We start from the raw sequence: 24,578 nt of genomic DNA, 5'->3' as shown, positions 1-24,578 counted from the left end.
AGAAAAATTACTGGATCTTTATAGACAAAAAGCCTCTAGCAATGGTAGTAACACATATTCATCAACTGGTTATCTGCTGGGTGCTGTATTCATTTAAAAAGTTTATTTACTTATTACTTTCATGTCTGTGTATGACTACATGAAGTTTATGTGCAGGAGCCCAGGGAAGAGAGGAGAGGACTGGAGCACCTGAAACTGGATTTCTAGATGGGACAGGTGGTTGTTGGGAACTGACCCAGGTCCTCAGCAAGATCAGCCAGTGCTGTTAACTGTTAAGCCATCTCTCTGGTTCCTGTATGCTTTATTTTTAAACTCAAGAAAGCAGATAACTGCCACTGCATAAATGAATAAAAGACGCATCACACACAAGCAGAGAAAAAAAAACCAAACCCTAGGTTTTCTAAATCTAAGTTTTCTAGTCACTCATTATATATACAGTTCCACCCAATAATTTGTCACAGAATTAACTACAATAAAGTAAAAAATGTAAGTAAACAGCTGAATATCTGCACTTTGAAATCATGGCCATTAACAGAATTAATACCAAGTTGCTGAAAATTCTAATTCAAGCTGACAGTATTTAACACTGTCTCTATAACACGTGTAACACTGTTCTCTATAACAGTATATGTCAAGAAGTACAAATCAATTTTCAACCTGTGTTGTAGAGTGCGAGATGGATGGTCCACTCCTTCAGCTCCTTCTAGAAATTCTATTTCTTCCAGCAGTTTGCCCTGCAGTTTTTCAACATCTGTCAGCTGCTCCTGCAAGCTTAGGTATTCATCTAAGCTGCTGTCCAGCTTCGGAAGCACAACTAGCATCTCATCCCGGTTCTTAAACCAGTTCACCTGGAAGAGGGTTATGATCAGAAACAGTAAATACGAGCACATCTGGTGTACTGCTTTACCTAAAATTCCAACTAAGAAATTGGTTTGCTGCACTACCTTTGATAATCAACATATTCACATTTATCTTGCCATTAAGTAAACAGATTCACAGGCCAAAGAAAATAAGTCTGAGATCTCTGACTACTGAAAGGGAAAAAAGGTTATTCAATTATTATATTAGATACTTAAAATGTTCACTAGTATAACTCGAAGGAGTGTGAATGTGTCTGTGTGGGAGAACAGTCTAACAGAGATGACAAGAACTCCTCACACCCAGAAAAGCCCTAACATACTCAATCCTTGGGTACATCTGCTCTGTTAAAAAGCTGACAGTGAGTGACGTAACATCTTTGGGCTTTACCTTAATCTCAGCGACTCTGGAAGAAAAGAGGCTGCGAGTAATCTCACGTTCCATCTCTCGCTTACTCTGCTTGCTCTCAGCCTGCTGGCCACCTCCACCATAGACAGCACCTGCAAACCCAGCCTCACCCCCAGCCGTCCAGTCCACCAGAGGGTCATACACAAAAGCCTCCAAGAGTGTCAGCAGAGTCTCTCGGCCTCGCCGCATGATGTGGAGAACCTATTTTTAGAAGTATTTTCAGTAAAGTCAACACAAGTTTCCATACGAAAATGTTTTATGACTTCCTCCCATGGATTTTGCTCATTAAACAGTTTCACTACAGGACAAAAGAGGAAAGGCATACCTGCTCACAGGAAAGCCTAAAAACACCTTCTACTCCAGTTACACCCAGTGCTGTTTCAATGTTTTGTGTCATTCGAAAAGGCACTTTCTCAGGAACTCTAAGGCTTTTACCTTAAAAAGACAAATCATTTTATTTTTGCCCTTAACACAAAAATAACCTGACCTTCAAATAAATGTAGTAGTCCATTTCTTCTTACCTTTTTCAAAGCAAACATTGTAATCTATATGAACTACTTCTCCAGTTGTCATATCTATGAGGACGTTATCCAGATGTCTGTCTCCAAGGCCAATTATGTAGCCAACCATAGACATGACAGCGGTGGATCTTGCATAGGACTAAGGAGAAGGAAGCAGGTAAACATCGTGGGCCAGCACTAGATGGCCTGAGGTCAATACAACTCTATAATCCTACTTCTTTGTTGTAAAATAAACCAATAATCACAAAGCACTCCTTTAAGACTGCTACACATGGCTACCCAGGATAGCCATGTAATATAAGGAGCATTTAACATTGAGACCTAAGGAATATCATGAATGCTTGGGAGAGGGGTTGCTGTTGCTAAAGACTTAGTTCAATGTGTGTAGACATGTGCACACCATTAAAAAAAAGGCACTGAATTCCCCAGGGCCAGACTAACAGGCAAATGTAAACCCCTGGATATGGATGATGGAACCTAACTTGGGTCCTCTGAAACAGAAGTACATACATACTCTTAGACTCTAAGCCCCCTCACCAGCCTCAGGAATAATGGGGGTAGTTTATGTTGTTTTGTTTTGTTTTCTCCTAGACAGGTTGGTCTGGAACTATGTAGAACAGGCTGGCCTTTAAAGATATTTCCCTGACTCTGCCTCCTGAGTACTGGGGTCTATGCCCAGACCAGATGGCTAGGTTTAAAAATAAAGAACTTCAGCTCTTTTCATATTTACTTTTTAATTCCATCCACCATCTTCCAACACCCTTCCCTTATAATCACTGTGACACTTTTATAACTCTCAAGTACAGGAATTGACTACAAAGTCTGGAAGGAGAGAAAGACTAGAAAGACTGACAAAGAGAATCTGACTGAAGCCAGTGGTGACACCTAACCCCACCCACATGCTGCATACCTGTGTGACTCTCCACCACTCATCAGGAGTGGTGCAAGATGACCAGAGTTCTTTGGCCAGAAGGTTTGGGGGTGTGGCCTCCATTAACTCCTCCAACACTGCCTTCATCACATGGAGGGGCCAATCCCTCCTTGACACATCCAGGCTAAGGCCAACTGTTTTCAAAGCAGGACCAATTTTACTATAGTAAAGTTCACTAGGACGAGGTACAATGCTGGGGTTCTGAGGAGTTTGGTAGGAATCTTGGGCCTTAAAAAAATTTTTTAAAAGAAAAGATTAGTTTTACTTAAGGAAAGACAAAAACTATTAAGTATTTTTAAAAAACTGATTTTTCATAGCATTCTCCACCTGACTGGCTACATTTTATATTTAAAAACAAAACAAAATACTGACTATATCATATGCTTGTCTTTCTTGTGTTTGAGTCTGTTTAAAGATTGGACTCTTCCTACGTTTTCTTGAGGTTAAACTTAAAAATCCAATCTACATTTTTTTATAATGCAATTCACTTTTAAAGGCATAATCCACTAGTGCATATTTTCATTCTTCACTGATGATTTACTCAGTATGAAATAAACATGTTCTACAAAGTTAGGACAGCTCCTCAAGGTTTAACTTACTCTTCAATAACTGGACTACAGACCTGTGCTTGCTTTTGAAACTTAGCTTCCCAGGCTGAAGGTAGAGGAAGGCTTAGAATTCTTGGGACCATGGAATTAGACTCTCAAGCACCACAAAAATATATCAAATGAAGACAAAAGCATGATTCTTTTCAAGTTCCACCAACTTTTAGTAACTGCCTGCACAATATTCTTGGCTAGATCAGGGCCTCCTACTCAGTTCTGCTGTTTCAATTTCACAGGAGTTGACTAAATGAATTTCAAATTAAAGCCAGGCGGTGGTGGCACATGCCTTTAATCCCAGCACTTGGGAGGCAGAGGCAGGAGGATTTCTGAGTTCGAGAGTTCGAGGCTAGCCTGGTCTACAGAGTGAGTTCCAGGACAGCCAGGGCTACACAGAGAAACCCTGTCTCGAAAAACCAACCCCCCCCCAAAAAAAGAATTTCAAATTAAAATTTTTAGTCTGAATTAAATTTTAAAATTCACAGGTAGGTACAAAAAAGGATACTGTAGTCATCAAATAAGTCAAAGTTCTTACTTAAATATTGAATATTAAATCTGGGTTTCAAAGCATTTTATTATTTACAAATTTAACTCAAAAGCTCTTAAGAGCATTTAAGATGTGAAATATCACATTTCTGAGCAATAAGCAACTACACATGTTTTAAAACTACTCTTCAAGAATGTTTTTCTCAGAAAGAGAAAGAGAAAGATGAATGCTGGTACAAGAATTGGTTTTCAGCTTCTCCATGGTTGTCAACCCTGCTTCCTCCCATCTTGGGACCATTATTTGGGTTCTTTTTGCTTATTTCTTCTGGTCCCTGGGCCTCAAATAGGCTGACTAACTCTGTGAAACAACAGATAAATAATTTGGTAGCAAAACCTACTCAGATACATTATCATAAGTTAGCTATGGAGGACCACGAGACTCAAGATGAGGTTGTTACTTTATACAGGGTGTTCCCAAAACCTATCTCCACCAAACCTAAAAGAGGGGACTTCCACCCCTAGACCAAGCAGAGAGGGGCCACCCAGAACTCCCTCTGACTGGCGATCTGAATTCTTGCTTAGGCTGTGAGGCTAAGCACTGCAAGGGAATATAAATAAAAGATAAAAATATCTCTCTGGGTTCCCTGAGGGACAAGCCTGACTGCATAGGGGTTGATGTCAAAAGTATCCCCTCTCCAGGAAAAAGACATCGGGATGGGTATGGCCCTCATGCTTCACTGGACAACGACAGGGGGACCGGAGCCATTACAAGGTCCCCTTCAATTACTGGAGGTCAGGCCTCTTATCCCCGCCTTCACAAGTTTAGAATTGCCACAGCCCTTCTATACTTAGAGAAGGGAGGAGATGTCAGGGGCAGCCCTGCTTACACACTGAAGGCCTAAAATCAGCCATAGGCCTAAAATCAGCAATAGGCCTGTCATACATGTATACTAACACCAAGTCTTGGGTTTCTGTGGAAAAATATTGAAACAGATGGCTATAAGCTATTGTAAACAGGCAGCTTTCATGGAAATTTACCAGCCTGAGTCATAGACCTTGTAAATAGGTAGTCTTGGCAGACAATACCAACTTAGATAAGGACAAGTGAATCATAGGCAGAGTCATAGTGACCTGTCCCCTGAACCTTCACCCAGCCGATACACTGTTCTGAAAGATATTTGTATTCCCCCTGAACACCCACTCTCCAGTGTCATCCCCTTCCCCACGTCCTGCCTTTCTGTGTTTATATAACCCCTGTGTGAATGAATTATGATTTAAAAAATTTATATATATTAAAAGTTTTTCTCACCACCACTTACTAAGGGCATCAACTCTTTGCCTACTCTAACCCATCACACGCAGATACATACATGGTTAACTTGACACAGTCAATAAGAATGCCAATACACACTTGTTCATACATAGTCCAGTAAGAACACAGGTACACTTGAATTTTATCAAACCTTTTGTGCTTGTAAGGCAGCTTCCCGCTGTTGCCATCGTTTGTAAAGACCAAACAATGGTGTGGCTCCATCCACCCACTGGATCAGCCCTGATCTCGTTCCCAGTGGTGTTACAGAATAGTGCCGTGCATGGAAACGGGGTGTTTCCTGCCGATTAATTGTAGCAAACATAGTATTCACAATAGATAAAAACTGCATGATTCTTTCATCCAGATGCAAATCTTCTAGTCCTATGAATACAAAAATCAAAATTACCAAGATGAAGGACAAATGCATCTGGGAGTACACTACTTACATTTTCAGTTAGCAATGAACACAGTAAGGCAGACTTACGACAACAGCAAGTTGAATTTGATGGTAATAGAAATAATTATTAACACTGAGTTGTACTCAGTCTGCTTATATAAGTTCATAATAAGAAGGTGAAGAGGGAGAAATATGACATGCAGCCAACTAATCATTCAAAATCACATAGGACCCAAGAAATGCAGACTTTCATCTACAGCAGTCTTATCTTAATGTGCATGCACACACACACGGGCACACATAGGTGTACACATGCACATACCATCAATAGTCACACACTTGTATTAAAAATACAACTTAGTTTTAGCTCTACCTTTGAAAAGGTAAGGATAGCTCTTCCCATCTGATCCAAGAAAGAGGAGTTTCTTGGGCTTGGTTTTAGTTGGTAAGATGGTGATAGTTCCACCCACACTGTGAATTGTCACAGTATCTCTGGCTGAGACTTCTCCAGGAAGTGCAATTTCAGTATTAGTCATGGCAGCCAGCCAAGGACTGATCTCATCAAGTCGCAAGATGTAGCTTGCTCGTTTCTGCGCTCTCTGTTGCAAACTCAGCATTATCTATGTTCACAAGGTTAAAAAAAAAAAAAAGAAGAAGTCTACATTCTGGTATAGCATGTTTTCTTTTCACTGTACTTGGCATAAAGGTAAACCAAACACGACCCTATATACCATATATACCTGCCGTTCTAGTCTCTATGTCTGATCTGATGCTAGAGGACCACCCTTGAAGTAGGGAGTGCTATGCTAATATGTTGTATGTGATTACTTTAAGGCACCACCCTCCTGTTTGCCAAATAAAACGAGAATCAAAAGGAGCCATGAGAAAAACTCCCACAGAGGGTCTCTACGAAGCCTCTATGTGCCTCAGCAAATCAATCAGTTTTGTCATAGTACAGCAGCAGACACAGCCTTGGGACACCACCTGCAAAGTTACTGATTGGAGAGAATCAGTGTAAGAAAAAAATATAGCTCTATCATGAATTTATAAGAGGCACAAAGCTAAACAGCACAGCAGTTAACATTGTACCAGACAATATTTTAACAGAATAGTTTAAAGATGCCTACCTGAAACATGGGGGGCGGGGGGCCGCCTCCATGAAAACCACTGCTAATAACCATACGGAGCAATGAATGTATCATGCACAGATCTATCCCCAGGGAACAAAGAATCAAGCAAAGCTCTATCCCTGTTTATAGCTAATGTATATCTGGATTAACAAACTAATATATAAACTTTCAAAGCAATTTTCAGTAAGTTGTTTATAAAATTAAACAAACTGAAAAAAATCTCCCCTTAATCAACGGATAGTAACAAATAAACTAGCATGTTCACATAAAGACAAGTCAAACATGGAACAGGAATGGAAGAGTGCTCACCTAACATACAAGGCCCCTTAGGTTTGACAGCCAATGCATCAACATTCAACAATAAACTACAACTTTAAAAAAAAAATTATTTCCATTTTATGTGCATTGGTGTTTTGCCTGCCTGTATGTCTCTGTAAGGATTGTCAGGCCCCCTGGAACTAGAATTATAGACAGTTGTAAGCTGTCATGTGGGTGATAGCAATTAAGCCAAGGACCTTTGGAAGAGCAACCAGTGCTCTTGACCAATGAGCCATCTCTCCAGCCTAAACTACAATCTTTTCTCAATGATTTATTTCATACACATCTCTTCCAGGTTTTTAGATAATAAGAAAAAGTAAGAAACTGGTCTTGAACCACAAAAACCTGGCCCTGCCTAATAAGCTGACTGTCATCTAGATAGTTTGTATTAGTTTTCTTGTCTAGTATTTCATGGGTTCTCTTCTTCTTTCTTTCTCTTTTTCTCTCCCAGACAGGGTTCTCTATGTCAGCCCTAGATATTCTAGAACTCACTTTGTATACCAGGCTGGCCTTGAACTCAGAGATCTGTCTGCCTCTTCTTCCCAAGTCCTGGGATTAAAGGTATGGGCAACTACCATGCCCAATGAGTTAGCAGTTTTCAATTACTAAAGCTGTATGCACTTTTGTTCCCACATCTGTTTAGATTTGTGTTTCTTGTTTTCATGGTAGTAAAGCCCAATTGGGGGGGTGGGGAGCAGCTAAAATCCTAAGTGTCAGAGAAAGGAGAAAAACAAGAAAAAGTATCATACAAAGATGCTCTGACTGATGATATCATTGCTATGAAAGAAAAAGATCACAGAGAAAACAGAATTAAGGAGAACGAGACAAAGATTCTCAAATATCTGAATCCACAAATTATTCCAATCAGCAAATTACATTACTATATTGATGACAAAATAGATCAATACTAATCCATCTTATTACTCAGGGTGCTCACTCAGACTTCGGACATCATCAGATTTTAGAATATCAGCATTAGTCTTACTATAAATCACTAATTTAAAAATCTGAATATTACTCTAGATTTCAAATTTGTGATGCTGAGCCTGAGAACTGTTAGAAATGCCTACTTGTCCCCTTAAAAACTATAGGCAGAAGCTTCAAATTTCATATCTCCTGTGAGAATACAAAACAGCAGCTAAATCTAATGCCTTACAGGATAAGCCTAGTACATACAAGTGTAGTGTTTGTCATCCTCCCTGCCTTCCCCAGTCCCCAGACTCTCAAAATATATAAAATACTTTTCTCCACTTTCTTGACCAATAAATAAAAACAAGATAACTTCAGCGGGCTTTAAAACTTTCATCTTGTGTCCCAAAGTAAGTATGCTGTTTTAAGTTTGTGTCGCATGGGAAACTTTCCATGTTAACAGCACTTTTACAACTACTCTGTACCTCTTTAAATGGAATCCAGCTGCTTCCAGGCTTGGCAGGGTTTGATGGAGTCTTTAGTTTTTCAAGAGCATTGTCAATGGCATCACCATAGTTATCCTGAAACCACTTTTCATGAGGTGTCTCTGCAGGGGCAGCGGTGATACTCCGCACATGCTCCAAAGCAAACACGATGGGCTTCATCAGTGCTGTGTGCTTCTCTCGCATGATGGCAATTTTCTCTTCTCTGACCAAAGAAATTTTCATTCAAAAATTAAAAGCTTTATATGAACATAAGAATTTAGATGTATCAATTGTTGAGTGAATAGTATCAAAAAATAAATAAAATACTGACAAATAACTTATTACCTAATGCTGTTTGAAAAAAAAAATCAATAGAGACTGCTTTGCCTTTCAATTGTGTTAATGAAAATAATCTCAGCCCTAACCTTAATCATAACTAAAAACAATTCAAAGTGGACCACAGATCAACCAGCCCCATGTACACAGCAGAAAGCGGGTGGGAGTGAGAGAATTTCTGTTAAATAAGGTGGAAGATGAGGCCCAACACCCAAGGTTGACCTCTGACCTCTTTGGAAAGGCCATGGCATGAATACATACCATGCATCATATATACAAACATACAACTAAATGTTGACAAAGATAGAAAACCAGAATCCTCATGCATCGAAGATAGGAACATAAAATGGCACAATCTTTGTGGAAAAGATTCCTTGGCTTAACAAGATAATCACATTAGTCAACAAATTACCAAGTAACATACAGAATAATCCAAGGACTCAGTCAATTACTACACATTAATGTTCAGAGAAGTATTGTTCACACAGCTGAAAACAAACCTGAGTCCCTAAGAGATGAATCAAAGAGTAAAATCTGGTTTTTATGAGGGCTGACAATGGCTCAGCTGGCAAGGGTATTTGCTGATAACCAAAAGTTACCAGGCTTATCCAGAGACCTATACAGTAAAAGGAAAAATCCAACTGCACAAGTTTTCCTCTTCTTTGCATATGCACATCACACACACACACACATATAAACGATAAAAATTTCCTAATCTGGAGCATCTATACAATGCAGTACTGTTCACGGAAAGAAACAGATGCATGTTATACCAAGGTAAAACTTGAAAACCCAGGGCTAAGTCAAAAAGTTACCAAAGAGTATGATTCCACAAATATGAGACACCTAAAGCAGGATAGTTCATAAAGCAAGAGCAAGAAATAAGAACTAGAGGTAATGAGGGGCAAATAAAGTACAGAGCCTATCTGAGATTAGAAAGTATTCTAGCAGAGGGTAGTGGTAATAAAGGCACGCACAGTACTGTAAACACTCAACTGTACAGTTAAAAATGGTTAAGACTATGAACTTTGATGTGCTGATTAACACATTAACAAAAAAAAAGCAGGGAGAGCACTGGAAAGATGGTTCAGTAGTTAAGAGCACCAGCTGCTCTTACGTAAGATCCTGATCCCGTTCCCAGCACCCACATGGAAGCTCACAACTATCCTTAACTCCAGTTCCAGGAGATCCAATGCTCTCCCCTGACTTCCATGGCCATCAGGTATACACGTGGTATACATATACCGACAAGCAAATACTCACACACAGAAAACAAGTAAATCTAAAAGACAAAAAGCAGTAGCCTCATCTTTCCAGCAAAGGAATGAAGACATACTTGCGCAAGGTGTTGTTGTTCTGGACTCTCTTCACCTCATCCTCCAGCTGCTGAATTCGTCTCAGGACGTACATATGCTGCTGTAACAAAACTCCCAGCCAGAGCTCATCCCAGAGTACAGTGACCCTACGTAGCTCTGCCACAAGCATCTGGACCTGCAGACACAACACATCCACATGGCTCACAAGGCAGCATCCAATTAATACAGAGGCAATGATCATTTCTCAAAAACTCAACAGCAGCACTATCAATATAGATTAGTGAGAGCACTTTCAATTATTTGTAAAGCTTTGGGTCTCTGATATGATTCTCCTAAAAGATATTAGCTTTAAGATTGGAGGGGGGGAGTCACAATGAATACTACCTTATAACAAATCAGTTTTCTTGTACCTGTAAAACCATTGTTGGGTTGGCAGAGGACAGTTTATCTACAATTTTGCTGTAGCAATCCTGCATCATGGCCTGGTCTTCATTTAAACCACTTTTAGGTTCATCTTTGTTGCTATCCTGAGAAGCAGGGGGACTTCCTCCTTCACATTCAGAAACCAGCAGTTCTTCTCCTTGAATATTTCCAAGTAAAGTTGGGATTGCAGAGGAATACTTATTTCCTACAATGGGATGTAACAAGAATACATGCACACACTGAGTATGGAATGCAAGGACACTCTACTTCACAGTGCTATGCATGAAGCTTAAGATTGTGGTGTTCTGCACTTTTACAAGGTGTGCTTTTCATGTATGTTTAAAAATACTGTAAACTATTGGAGGAAAGGTGAGGGAATATGGTAAGTAAACAAGAAGCCTCCCTAGAGTGTGTAGACCATTCTCTAATGTTTACCTTAAACAGTTCTATGCTTAGCTCCTGAGGTATGGTAAGGAGTAATAACATACAAAACACATAGACACATAGTAGCTACTTCAGAAAGTCAGAGCCCTTACCAATAAAAAACTTAACTTGAGAACACATCACCCAGAAAGACACTTAAAAATTACCGGTTAAATAATTTAAATATTTTAGATGGGCAAAGGAGCTTTTAACCACAGCATTCTGTGAGTACAAAGCCAGCCTGACCTACATAGTGAGCACCAGGGCACTGAGGGTAATACAGTGAGACTCTGTTCCAAACAAATAAATGTATTTTAATGTTGCATACCTGAAGCCTGGGATTCACTGCTAAGTGATATGGTTCCTACTATTGCAGGATACAATATGAGGTGTGGGGAATCTTGGGCCACACGGCAAAGGAGGTTACAAATACTCTGGCGCACATACACTTCAGGGTGGTTTAAGCGTGAGAAAAGCTGTGGAATAATTCCTTTAGGAGAAGAAAAGAAAGTTACTAAAATCTATGAATTTTAGAAATCCAAAAGGATAAAACCTGATTGTGCCAGTATCAGCACAGATCTTAAAGGCACCAAAGTTCTCCCTGTGGTAATAAAGGTCCATATATGAAATCATTCTTGATTTGCAAGTCTGTTTAGCAAAGAACTATAATCATAGTCCAGAGGAATTAAAGCAGTGAATGATCTGCATATGCCTCAAAGAAGGCAGATAAAATAACTGTGACAGAGGGTTATAATAAGTCCTCTACTCTTATTCCCACCCTTTCTAAAACTGACTGTTGTAATGAAAAGCCTCTGCCTTCTAGCCTCTCAGTTCTCTACAAGGTAGTAGAAAGGAAGAGAGGTTTCCATAAGACACCAAACAGTCCAGGTTGTCCTATGAACCAGCACTGCTGTTCTCTACATTTTCAAATACAGAACATAGAGAAACCATTCCTATCCCACTCAGAACATATTTACTAAAGAGGGCATTTTATTTGTGCCATTACCTCTCCATGGAGCAGTAGGGGTGGTCTCCAAGCCATGTTCCAAATACTGCCGGAGCTCACCAGCATGCTTCACTAGCAACCTGAGCAGTCGCAGGGTGGCCATCACAATCACATCATCAGTGCTCTGCTCTGCTCTGTGACTTAAATGGAGCCTGGGGTCATCCTCATCTAACAGGACCTAAACAGGGGGGATAAGAAAACCATCTCTGCTACTACTCTTTGTCTATAGAAAAGAAATCCCAAATGAATTCCCTTAGAAGACTGTGCCACCTACCTGACCAGCATTTAGCTTAAGGAAAGTAAAATATGCACTGCAAGACAATTTGTACAGGCTGAAGATTCTGTCTACAACTTTCCTCCACACTTTAATAACACCTTCAGTTGCATTTTCATCGAGTTCAGAAAGCCAAGGGCAGCTTGATATTAACTGCCGCCAGATAACATCGACCATGTCATCGTCCTCATTATCTTCACTCTCTGTTATCTGAAGTGTTATATCTTCATCCTAAAGAATATGTGAGCACAGAGTAAGACTTAACATGAAAAGGAAGGAAAATGCATGATCTGACTATCATGTGGAAACGTTTTCTCATATATGATATACTAAGTAATTCCAAATACTAAATACATTAGTAAACTTCTCTTTATAATATGCTTATTAAATACAGCCAATTAGGCAAAGATTAAAGACTGCTGGGGTTTTCTGTTTTTAAATGCTTCTAAACTAAAATATAATACTCTGCCTACAGAAAAAATCTGTTCAAGGGATGTTTAAAAAAAAAAAAAACCCAGAACATGAGCAACAAAAACTATTTACAATATTATACATACATCTCACAATAGTTCTAACAAAGACTCGTGGTACAATTTTTAGAATAGAATTCAGTCAACAGAATTTAGCTTTGCAAATAAAACCTACCTTTGACTACTACATCTACATATTCATCAGCTACAGAACTATAAAACTTACTTTGAGGACAAGTGTCCAAGGTCATTTATTTCATCTTAAACGCACAACCATAGACCAGGGGTGGGGACTGGGTGAGAGTGTCTCCTCATGTGGAAGTTCCCAGGTAGTCTTATAAAGAGCCTTCCTTACATTTCCCCTTTTACCTGTAACTACACCACCAGTCCAAGAACCTAACTTCAGATAGCAAGAATAATTAACAGAAATGTAATTTACATAAAATGAACTTAACCTATTTTCAACAGGACCCTAAGAAATTGCTTGATTTCTTAAAAAATTATGATCTTAGGAAAAGGACAACTTCAGGTCATCTTAAAAGTCAAGAGATTTTATTTGTAAACAGCATAAACCTCATTCACTATTTAATAAAGTAGCCAATTCCTTAAAAAACTGTGAATTGCAGTAGGAATCTTGGCACTACTCCCCCAGATCAACTGTATCCTGTTTTCCTTGCCTGAATTCCTGCTGGCCGACATACTGCTTGTCCAAGAATACCATAAATTCTCTCTTTCTCTTCTTCAGTTATAGTATCTGGAAGCAGATTTTGAACTTCAGATTTTTCTCTAGGCAACAGACGAACACCTTCTCCCTGACTATAAAAATAAACAAGTCATCAAATATTTCAGCTACCAAACTCTCCTAATGACATTTTATATCTCCATTTTGCAGAGGGTTATATCAACCACACACTGAAATATACATACCTGGCATTGTCAACCACCTTTCTGCCCCACCTATAAGCCCAACTAGCCAATGCTGCCCAAGATTTGGCTACTTCAGGTGCCTGCACTGAAGACAGGTGATATAACTGTCCCAAAATGAAGTCAGGTTCTCCAACTCCAATGTGCACTATCATGACAGGGAAAATAACAAGAGTTCAGTGTTACATTAAGAAACGTCTAACAGTGTTCTGATTGACCTGTTAAGACTATTATTTATAAACAAGCAATAAGCCCAACATTATCACATACATAATCTGTTATGGCCAAAATTTGGGTACTGTTCTGCAATGTGACTATTTTAAAAGCTATCAGCTCTCCCATCAGCTTATATAAGCATTTGTAACCTTTAATGACACCAATCTTTAGCAATGGCTCAGGTGTCAGACACGCTGTAGACTGTCTTACACCCTGCTTTTGAGTGGCTATTCTCTCACGAATAGAATCATATTAAACATTTGGAAAAACAATAAACAGGTGATAATCATACAACAGAGACCCACAGGATCAACAGATCTTTATTTAGTTCCATTTTATATAGAGAAAACTGCCTGATTTAGTGAGTTCATATGCCATGACATAAACTGATTTTAAGACCTAGCCCTTCCTTATGAGTATCAAGACTTAGATAACATATACACTAGAATTGATTTTTAAAAACTAGTGCACAACAAAAACAAAATGTAATTTAAACCCCAAGCTGCAGCACAACACAAATGAGGTGCACGCGTGGGGGCGGGGGGCAGAAACAGTGCCACCTCCCTGTAACTTAGCATTTAGGAAATTCAAGAAACAAAGTTTTGAGTGTGAGGTCAGCTAGGCTTTGTGGGAAGGAAGATACTGTTTCAAAAGAAATAAAAAAACTGGTGGGTGTAGTGGCATATTCCTTTAATCCCAGTGGTTGGGCATGAGAGTCAGGAGAATCTCTGTAGTTTTGAGGCCAGTCTGCCCTACATAACAAGTTCTAGGCCAGCAGATCTACATACAGAGGCTCTATCTCAAAAAAGGAGAATGCAAAACAAACCAGAAACTGGGGATGTAATTTGATAGTAGCTTTTCCTAATATGTTGAAAATGGTTTAAATAGTGTGTTTGCTGGCTAGTTCATCCAATTCCATACAGCTATGAGCTGTTGCTTGTTCCTGCAAGAGACACCCTACAAACAAAACAACCAATTTTCCATTGGATCCCACAAGAGGTGCAGTGCTTTTCTGGGGGAAAAAAAAAATTCTCCTTACAGAAGCATGGATCCTTTCCCTAGAGCACAGTTCTGCAGGGAACAGCCCTCCTGCTACCAAAGCAACAAGGAGTAAAGACTTACTGCAGATTCACAGGCACACTGTTTATTGGACACAATTGGAAATTTCCCTTTTCTTTTTGTGTGATAATAAAATAAACTTATAACTAGCATGCCCAAGAACCTGGATTCAATCTCTAACAGCCTTCCCCACTCCTTAAAAAAAAAAAAAAAAATTGTTTAGATGAATCAACCATCCATTTCTTGACCAACTAACTTTGCCAGTGTCAGACATGTCAGACAGAATAAGACACTTGAGTCTTTCTATACTTTTTATGTTCCAAAAACTAAGTGTAACGGAACACAAGCTATTGCTACATTCACTCTTGACACTCCTTTATGACTCAAGGTAAAAATACCCTTGAAGTCAAGAAAGCAATTTGCATCTGAAAGATTAGACATACAACAATAAGTTACTGCCAGGCAACATATTTTTGTAGTTGAACTTTTTGTGGCAAATTATAGCTAGCATAATGCTGATTTCACACTTATGAAGTTGGTATTTTTAAAGCTAACAAAGAATGAAATCATACCTGTAGACTCACTCTCGATCCTAGGGTGCTCTTCTCCTACTGTATTAGCAGATGGTAGCTCTATTAGAGCGAGTATGTTCCTAGACAAAGTAGAGAGGCCTGAAAGGTTCTGCTGCTGCTGAGCTCTGTACACCTGCCTCAGCTGTCCTGAAATCTCTTTCCATTCTGCCTGGACCCATTTAGCCAGGGTCAGAATTGACTTAGCCACAGCATATTCAGCTTTCGCAGACTTGCAAAAAGATATAGCACAAGAACTCAACATTTCCATTGCGTGTGTTGACTGGCCTACAGGGGGGGAAAAAAACACATATACATATAAAACCAATACCTTTTTATTTATGGTAAAATGATTTATTTCAAGATGAAGTAATTACTTATTTTTCTGTTTTTAAAAACATAAACTCAACGTGGTGGCACAGGCCTTTAATTCTAGGTCTTCGGAGGCAGAGACAGGTAGATCTCTGTGAGTTCAAGGCTAGTCTGGTCTACAGAACAAGTTCTAGGACAGCCAAGACTACACAGAGAAACCTGTCTGGGAAAAAAACGCAAACAACTTCCTACAACTCTAACCTTCTTCTGGCCTCTGTGGGTACCAGGCACATATATATGTGGTACATATATACACATGGAGGCACTGAACACATAAATAAAGTAGCAAAAACTAAGACAAAATAAAACAATACCATAAAGCCAGGCAGGCATGGTAACACATCTTTAATCTCAACATTCAGGAAGCAGAAGCCAGCCTGATTGACATAGTGAATTTCAGGCCAGCTAGGAAAGTTTAACAGTAACAATGATAAAAAATTCAAGAGCTGAGAAAATGGACCAGTTAGTTAAATTCTTCTTATGAAAGCATTGAAGACTACAGTTTGAATCCCCATAAATGCTGGGTGGGCATGACAGACTGCCTGTAGCCCCAGCACTCTGAGAGGGGATATGGGCAGAAGTGAAACAATCCTGCCTCAGTAATATGAGATGGATAACAATCAAGGACATCCACTGTCAACCCCTGACCCACAAATATATGCACACATACATGAACTGAACTTATACTAGGCATGGCTCCTACAAATCCAAATAAGTAAGCACACCACATTTCCAAAAAAAAAAACAGCCGAATCCAGACATAATCAAGGATCTTGAAAACATGTCTTACTTAAGGACACTGTATTAAACTTACATCTTTTGGAAACTGCTATTAAATATCAATTATAAAACACCAGCATGGCAAAAAACAATATTCTACAAAAGCCAGAAATTATTTTTTCTAAAATATTTCTTTATACTACACACAGAAGCATGCCTATAGTTTACTAACCTGCTGTATATAACAATTTGGTTTTTTCGATATCAAGCTCAGGCCCCCATTTTTCATCCACTTGACCTTGAGTGGACAGTTTTTTAAAATGCTGGACTAAGTCCTGGGCAGTGGTTGTCTTTCCCAGCTGAACCTCACTGCACTGTGCCAGTAGTCTTGTCGCCAGTGACACATTCCCCCGTTTTCTAGCAAATTTTGCTGCCGTCAGACCTAATTCCATGAGATGGCTTCTAATTGGTACTGTTTGTTCTGGAAACAAGAAAATGTCTCATTAGTTCCCAACTCACTTGACTCCAGAGGGTGTTTCTGAAGCATATTCTTCTTCACCATCTCTTAACCCTCAAACCCCAACAGCTACCACAGTGCTTAGCATATAACAGTGTTTAAGTGAAGAAACACAACCAAGGAGAGCAAAGTGAAAATCATTCTTTATAAGAAATTAACCTTGTAAACATCTGAATTGTCAGAAAAGAGCCTCCATCAGAGACTGGAAAGACAGCTTGTCAGTTTAGAACATTTGCTACTACTCTTGGAGGAGACAGTTGTATTCCCAGCACCCACATGATGGTTCACAACTGCCTGGAATGCCAGTTCTAGGGAATACAGCACCATCTTCTTTCTGCCCTCTAGGCACATGTGGTACACATATACAAATGCAGGCAAACACTCATATACATAAAATAAAAAAGATATTTTAAAAATGGTGAACACAGTACATTAAAAAGGAAGGAAAGGAAAGGGGGAAGGGAAGGAAGAGCCTTGGTTAAAAGAATAAAAGTCAAAGAAGCCAAAGACCACCTCCCATTCCCTTTCATTGCCCCCTGGACAAGGCATCTAGCCTGTGGCTTTAAAGCTGTACCAATGCTATGATTCCTAAACTTGTAGGCCAGAACAGAGAGCTGAGTCCTACCTGTCAAGTGAACATCTACATTCCAAAGACCTTGGAAAGTGGGTTAAGTGAATTCCTACCACTTGTTAAAACTGCTCCCTTCTTCTGTTTTCTTTTTCTTAAAAAAAAAAAAAAGCCCACCACCTGAGCAGGTGCTTGGCAATTACATTAGAATTTACTTTGAACTTTCACAAATAATTTGTTTTTTTTCCCTCCTTATTGTCATCCCTAAGTACCTTGCTTGCCTCATTCTTAGCCTCCTCTAATCCACAAGCCAACAACTTTCAACAGAAGTAATCACACAGAGGTAAACTTGGAACTAACTCCTAGGGTCAGATCAGAGACCCCTGTTACATGCTCTTCCAGCTGCCTACACACACACTTCCACTCAACACAGTGCTGTGATGTCCACTCATTCACTGCTTTGCTTTCCCTGCTAGACTCGAGAATCTCCTTGGTTGTAACAGTGAACACAATAGGCCCACTTTGCTTGTCATTATTTGCTAATTAATCACAGTATGTGGTACAAACTACTACTTCTAGATTGTGTCTAATGAATAAAACTGACTGGGAATGAAGTTGTATATGAAAATGTTAGGTTACTGAATTTCCAATTTTAAGCAATGTTTCATACAGCAAGGAAAAGAGATGGTGGCACATTCAACCTTGTTTATGCCTCATCCTGTGCTAAGGCTTTTATAATATCTCACCTTGAAAATGGGATAACTCTCACATAAATTATAAGAAAAACAGGTCAGAAATGTTTCGTGTTAAGGACCCTCAACTTGCAAATGCTAAACCAGTGTTCTAAATCCAATGAGAGGCTATCTTAGGCAGAGCCAATAACTGTCTGGTAATTAAAGGCCTATATTGAAAATGGATTTTATACTTAATACATTTAAAGAGGATTTTACACTTAATACTTAATACATTTAATACTTAAGGTTTATTCAGTAACCTTCATCACCACATAATCAACTAAAACTATAGAACTGAGGGAAAGTACTATTCTATGGCAATAAAAGTCACTTTCCTTTTAAAAAATTTGCATATTCATTCTAATATTTCATTTGAAGTATTTGAAACTCTTTAACATCTGTACATTAAATGCTGAAGAATTTGTATATGGACCATATAAATAAGCCTTATTCATTTAAAATGGGCAAAAAGATGCTGGGCATAGTGGCATACACATTTAATCTGAGCACTGAATCTCTGAGTTCAAGGATAGCCTGGTCTACTTTTGATTCAAAGACAACCAGAGCTACACAGTAAGACCCTGTCAAAAATAGAGAAAGGGCCAGGCATGGTGGTCATACCTATAATCTCAACATTCAGGAGGCAAAGATAGGCAAATATCTGTGAGGTCAAGGCCAGCCTGGCCTGAATAGCAAGTGCCAGGGCTACAGAGAGAGATTTTGCCTCCTCCCCCAATAGAAAAGAAAAGTAGGCAAAGGATGCTAAGAGACATTTGAAACATAAAACACACAATAGCATCTGTGCAAAGAAAATAATGAGGAAATGCACTATCACCAGGGAAATACAAACAAAAACCATGAACTAAAATTATATCCACTCCACTTTAAAAAAAAAAAAAGCCAAAAGGACTGGAACATTCATAAATACTAAAAAACACGAAAAAGATATAACCACTAGCTAAGAAATACTGAATTATTTACAAAGTTGAACCTAATAACTCAACAAGCTTACTCCTATACTTTAACTCAAGAGAAACACAGCCCTAAGATTTGACTGTGGTATTGAGCATGAATATATAGTGACAGTTTGTCCTGTCAACAGGATTTGGAACCACCTCAGAAATTGACCTCTGAATACATCTGTGAGGGTGTTTCTAGAAAGGTTTAACTTTTGAGATGGGAGGACTCACCCAAAAAAACAGTACAGGCACTGGTCTATGGGAACAAGAGAAAGCAAACTAAGCATTAGCATTTATCTCTGCTTCCGGGTGGCAGCTGTGACCAGCTAGCTACCTTGCATTTCTGTCTCCATGATCTCCTTATCATGATGAACTGTACCTTCAACTTTGAGCCAATATAAATCCTTCTTCCCTCCTTAAGTTTATTGTCAGGTTTTGGCCAAAGCAACAAGAAAAATAATACAAATGTTCATAGCAGCTTTGTGGTTAGCTAGCCAACTAGAAAAACTGAGAACAAACTCATACCAGAGAATGGAAAAATAAACAAATGGTGGCACATCCATACAGTGGAATACTACTAGACAATAAAAAAAGGTCCACTTCAGTAACAAGTTAACATGGGAAAACCTTTAAAATAAAATGTAAGCTCGAGCCACCAAATATAGTAGCACACAGCACAATTCCATTTATGTAGAGACACAGCAAAGATAAATCTAATTTACAGTGATAGAAAGCAAATCATCAGCTGCCTGAGATGGGGCAATGGTAAGAAAATAAACAGAGAGACACAGGACTTTCTGGGTACATAGAGGAAGATGGGAGAAAACTCAAACTGCATACTTAAATGTGTAATTTACATTTCAGTAAAGCCAATTTTAAGAAAAAGAAAATCGGAGAAAAAAGGGAAGAAAAAAGAAAAAGAAAATTGGGCCAAGAGGTAACATACACCTTTAATCCCAGTACTTGAAAGGCAGGTGGATCTCTGAGTTTGAAGCTAGCCTGGTCTACACAGTAAGTTCCATAAGGGGTTGGTGGAAGAGATGAGGGGTGAAGGGAGGAGAGAGGAGAGGAGCAGGGGGAAAGGATGTTACCTTTAATTTTCTCTAACAGTTGATTCTGGTACATGGTATATCTCAATGCCTGCATCCATGGCCGCACATCATGCTGTTTACATGAGCGAAGAGCATCACTAAAGAGTGGGATAAGACAGTCCTGGCAGAATGACAAAGACTTATGTAAAACAATCTCAGGATAGACTACAGCCTTTGTATCTATTCCTCTATTCCAACTTTCATACAACCTTCCATCATGTCTCTTGCAACCTGTGTGTGGTTCTTATGTTTGAACTTGGTCTCAGATGGCAGAAATGTTTGGGAAAGATCAGGCAATGTGGCCTTGTTGAAGGAGTATTATAAATGGGGGAAGGCTTTGAGATTTCAACATTCAACGTCTTTTACTCTGCCTCCAACTTGGAAATCAAAACCTACCATCTCAGCAGCCATACCTAGTCTGTCATCAAGAACTCTAACCCTCTAAAACTATAAGCTTCAAATCAAATACTTTCTTTTATAAGCTGCCGTGAACATGGTATAAAACTAAAGCATTAAAAGCCACAACCAAACAGAAAACCTTTTGTTTTATTAAATAAATCTAAGATATTAAATATAATCTGTCAGTATATTTACTAATAAAGTACATTTGTAAAAACATGTATTCACTACAAACCAGAATTCCGGAAAAGTATTAAACTACTGACTCCATAATTTTCAAAGGTTGCAATTCCTTTACAAAGGTTCTCTCCTTGGTTGAAGCTTGCTCTATTTAGAGTCAAATCCAAAATTTACAGATAAGAAAAACCAAAAGGCCAAAATCTCAGGTTCTTCTGTCTGCACTATACTATCACAAATGAAAATCTGTCTAGAGGGGCAAGGGATGGCTCAGCAGTCGAGGGGACCGGCTGCTTTTCTAGCGGCCTCAAGTTCAATTCCCAGCATTCACATGGTAGCTTGTAACTGTCTGTAATACAAGGATCAAACATCCTCATACAGGCAAGACACTAATGTACATAAAATAAAAATAAATTATTCTTTAAAAAAAAGAGACTCTGTCTAGAAATGTAATTTTAGACTTCTGAGTTCACCAGTTTACTCAATTACAAATTCTACTTTAGAAACTGAGGAAATGAAGTTAGCTCAGTGGTTAAGAGCACCTGTTGCTTTCAGAAGACCCATGTTAAATTCCCAACACACCCATGGTGGCTCACACCCATCTGTAACTCCAATCTTAGGGGATCTAATGCCCTCTTCCAGTTTCTAAAGGCACCAAACATGTAAGTAGTACACAGACATGCATGCAGGCAAAACATTCATACACATAAACTAAATTTTTTAAAAATGTAAGGAAAAAACATAACAAACAAACAAACAACAAATAATCTACATACCTCTGTTGAAAGTCTATTAGAAACTGTGTTCTCAAGTGCAGATGAGCAGTACAGCTGCAGGGTACTCAGTACTGGCAAGGACTGTGACACCGTTAGTGTAGACAATCTTAGTGGTCCAATAGCGATGCGTGAGGTTTGCTTCAAGTACTTTACCACATTTCTGAAACAACATATTTGCTGGCAATAAATTAACAAGATTCTTGAGCTTGTAGTCACTAATATCAAGTCACTAAGGCATTATCATATGGCAAAAAAATCAGGTATCATAGAAAGAAAAAGCAGCCTGCTCTTAGTAGACTATGAGCAAGGTAAGACATCTACTTTTAGGGGTTTCTGCATATCTGATAGTTCCAATCACATCACCCCTTGCAGCCACCTGCCAATGTACACTAGTGACTTACTCGGTTAAGGACTGCCATTTCTGATCTGGTTCCACATGGTTTAAAGCAGTTGCCAGGAAGACTGAGCTTCTCAACAGTTGGACTTCAATGGATTTCTGAAGCTCCCGTGGGTCTGGGCTTAGCATGTTAGGAAGCAGCTTTTTCATATCTAAACAAGTTAGATAATTAATTTGATCTTAATGTACAAAAGTATTAATATAGTCTGGCAATACTTAATTATCGTTAATGAAAACTTCCTTTCATTAAGTTTAAGTAGTTAGACATAAAGCATTTCAGACCACAATATCAACAGCATTACTTAACATAAAATTATACTTTCTGTCTCTTACTTGCCCTTAAAAGTACAAACACTAGCAAGCAACCTATTTCCCCCTTCTTTTTACATTCATACTTTGCTCAAAAATAGACTAAAACTTGATTCTAAAAAGGATTTAACCATTTCAGTGAATTTATCTCCACTTTAGTTCATGAAATTTAAGCTCACTTTTTTTACTTATTTAGTGGTGTGCACTGTGTGTACATCTAAAGGCCAGAGGTCAACCCCCAGTATTCTTCCTGGAGAATCATCCATCTTTGTTTTGAGATAGTCTCTCATTGGCCACTTCCTTTTACCGGGACTACAAACATATACCATCATACATGGCTTTTTGACACAGATCTTATGAACTGAACTTAGCTCTTCATGTTTGTATGGCAAGAATTTTAGTGACTGAGCTAGCTCATAAACCCCAAATTTATTTGTATATACTTAACTAAGTGCATGTGGCCAAATTCATTTATACCAGAAAAACTAAAATAATTCTAGAATAAGTAAACTATAATTATTATAGACTTGAAATTAAGTTCAGAGATGAATACATGTCAACAGATCAAGCCACTAATTTAGCACCTCCTATAAGAAACTAAAACCACCAGGTACACTGGAGCCCAGCACTCAGGAGGCAGATGTAGGAGGATCTCATGAATTCAGGGAAAGTTGACATAATGAGTTCCAAGGGATCAAACACACACAGACACACAAACATACAAACACAGAGACACACAAACACACACACACCAAAATTTCAGAAAGGAAAATTAATTTTAAAGTAAATTTTTCTCTCATTCTTAAACTTGAGTGCTTTTTCTAAAACATAAACAAAAGGTTAATTACAGAAAATAACATATTGACTTACAAAAGTCAAAAATGATCCTGGTTGGTTTTGTAGTCCTCCACAGAGGTACTTGAGAGCCTTACACAATGCAGCCTACTTTCCAAGAGGCAAACCTCAAAAACACAGCAGACCTCTGAGCATCAGTTTACACACAGTATGCTCATCAAGACGGAAACTGCAGTTAAAACACTGCTTTGTACTTTCTCAAGCTAAATATCTACATTCATCTAAAAGTATCAATATACCTCTTTCCAGTTTAGTTTTAACTGAGCCATTTTATCAACTATTAATAGCACAACCCTAATTCTGTTTCTTTGCATCGTTTCCAAATAAATATGTAGAAACTTACCAATAAGCTATCCAAAATTTTAAGAAATTTGTTATGAAAAAAATTAAAACCATTCTCAAATACCTATTTTTTCTTTTGAGCCTCCAGCAAGCAGATTAATATTTTCTCCTGGTAATAATTCCAACTGCTCAGTGCATTCAACAAACTCTCCAGACTCGAAGCTGCTGAGTGACCTGTAATTAAAATACCCATCAGCTTGTGTTAGGCCTTACCAGCCCTGTATGACCACTGGGGGCTGCAGGGAGAATAAGCACTAGAAGGAAGCAGCCTTCTAGAGAAATGGCATTTACAAGCAAAGCACCGTTTCATTTTGATGTGGCTCCCATCACTGCAATGACAGGAAAACAGAAAGGTGGGTCCTAGCCGTGACATCCAGTTGAGCCTGCTCACCCGTGTCTTCATCAGCTTTCTGTAGTGGGTAATCTAGCTGCCTATTAATACACTGGCAGTAGACGCTACAGTATGTCTTCAATACTTGCTCTCTCCAAGCCACTGCATCCAGCCAGCTGGCCTCTCTCCCCACCAAGAGCCTACATTTTTTTCCTATAAGACCCCTATCATCTAAGTTTTGTACCTTAGCCCTGACTCCTTCACTGAGACCTTGGTTTTTTATGTTTTATGTTTTTTATGATTTTTATGAGACTCATTTACCCTCCCTGAAAGAACTCCAATTTTCAGGCTGGAGTGATAGCTCAGTGGTTAAGAGCACTGGTTGCTCTTCGAGAGGTCCTGAGTTCAATTCCCAGCAACCACATGGTGGATCACAACCATTTGTAATGGGATCCAATGCCCTCTTCTGGTGTGTCTGAAGACAGCTACAGTGTACTCACATACATAAATCTTTTTTTAAAAAAATCCAATTTTCTGTTTTCTTATCTGCAGCCATTTGCTATGGCCTCGGTGCTCCAAAGCCAAAATGAGAATACTTCAGTCATATTAAGGTCCACACTACTCCACTGTCCCTACCACAGGAACTCTCCAATCAGGA

The 24,578-nt window shown here is 38.9% G+C and overlaps 1 protein-coding gene across 2 annotated transcripts in view; it reads right to left on the bottom strand.

Annotated features, from left to right (window-relative positions):
• Positions 1-24,578, bottom strand: part of Smg1 (SMG1 nonsense mediated mRNA decay associated PI3K related kinase) — a 105,295-nt gene that overhangs the window by 23,611 nt on the left and 57,106 nt on the right. For both annotated transcript variants that reach the window (XM_028778234.1, XM_028778235.1), the window contains 21 exons: positions 23,654-23,763; positions 22,088-22,235; positions 21,687-21,846; positions 20,335-20,455; positions 16,698-16,946; positions 15,377-15,661; positions 13,533-13,677; positions 13,283-13,421; positions 12,136-12,366; positions 11,862-12,039; positions 11,184-11,345; positions 10,420-10,637; positions 10,030-10,184; positions 8,358-8,580; positions 5,889-6,135; positions 5,270-5,499; positions 2,698-2,946; positions 1,788-1,926; positions 1,592-1,701; positions 1,249-1,467; positions 658-848 (listed from right to left, as the gene is read on the bottom strand). In XM_028778234.1, coding sequence (XP_028634067.1) covers positions 658-848; positions 1,249-1,467; positions 1,592-1,701; positions 1,788-1,926; positions 2,698-2,946; positions 5,270-5,499; positions 5,889-6,135; positions 8,358-8,580; positions 10,030-10,184; positions 10,420-10,637; positions 11,184-11,345; positions 11,862-12,039; positions 12,136-12,366; positions 13,283-13,421; positions 13,533-13,677; positions 15,377-15,661; positions 16,698-16,946; positions 20,335-20,455; positions 21,687-21,846; positions 22,088-22,235; positions 23,654-23,763 — 3,909 coding nt within the window. The remainder of the gene's footprint in view (positions 1-657; positions 849-1,248; positions 1,468-1,591; positions 1,702-1,787; positions 1,927-2,697; positions 2,947-5,269; positions 5,500-5,888; positions 6,136-8,357; positions 8,581-10,029; positions 10,185-10,419; positions 10,638-11,183; positions 11,346-11,861; positions 12,040-12,135; positions 12,367-13,282; positions 13,422-13,532; positions 13,678-15,376; positions 15,662-16,697; positions 16,947-20,334; positions 20,456-21,686; positions 21,847-22,087; positions 22,236-23,653; positions 23,764-24,578) is intronic.

Source organism: Grammomys surdaster, unplaced genomic scaffold (assembly GCF_004785775.1).
Source record: "Grammomys surdaster isolate TR1022 unplaced genomic scaffold, NIH_TR_1.0 330, whole genome shotgun sequence".
Taxonomy (NCBI): Eukaryota; Metazoa; Chordata; class Mammalia; order Rodentia; family Muridae; genus Grammomys; species Grammomys surdaster.
The sequence above is the reverse complement of the archived record's forward strand: the minus strand, read 5'-3'. Positions and strand labels throughout refer to the sequence as shown.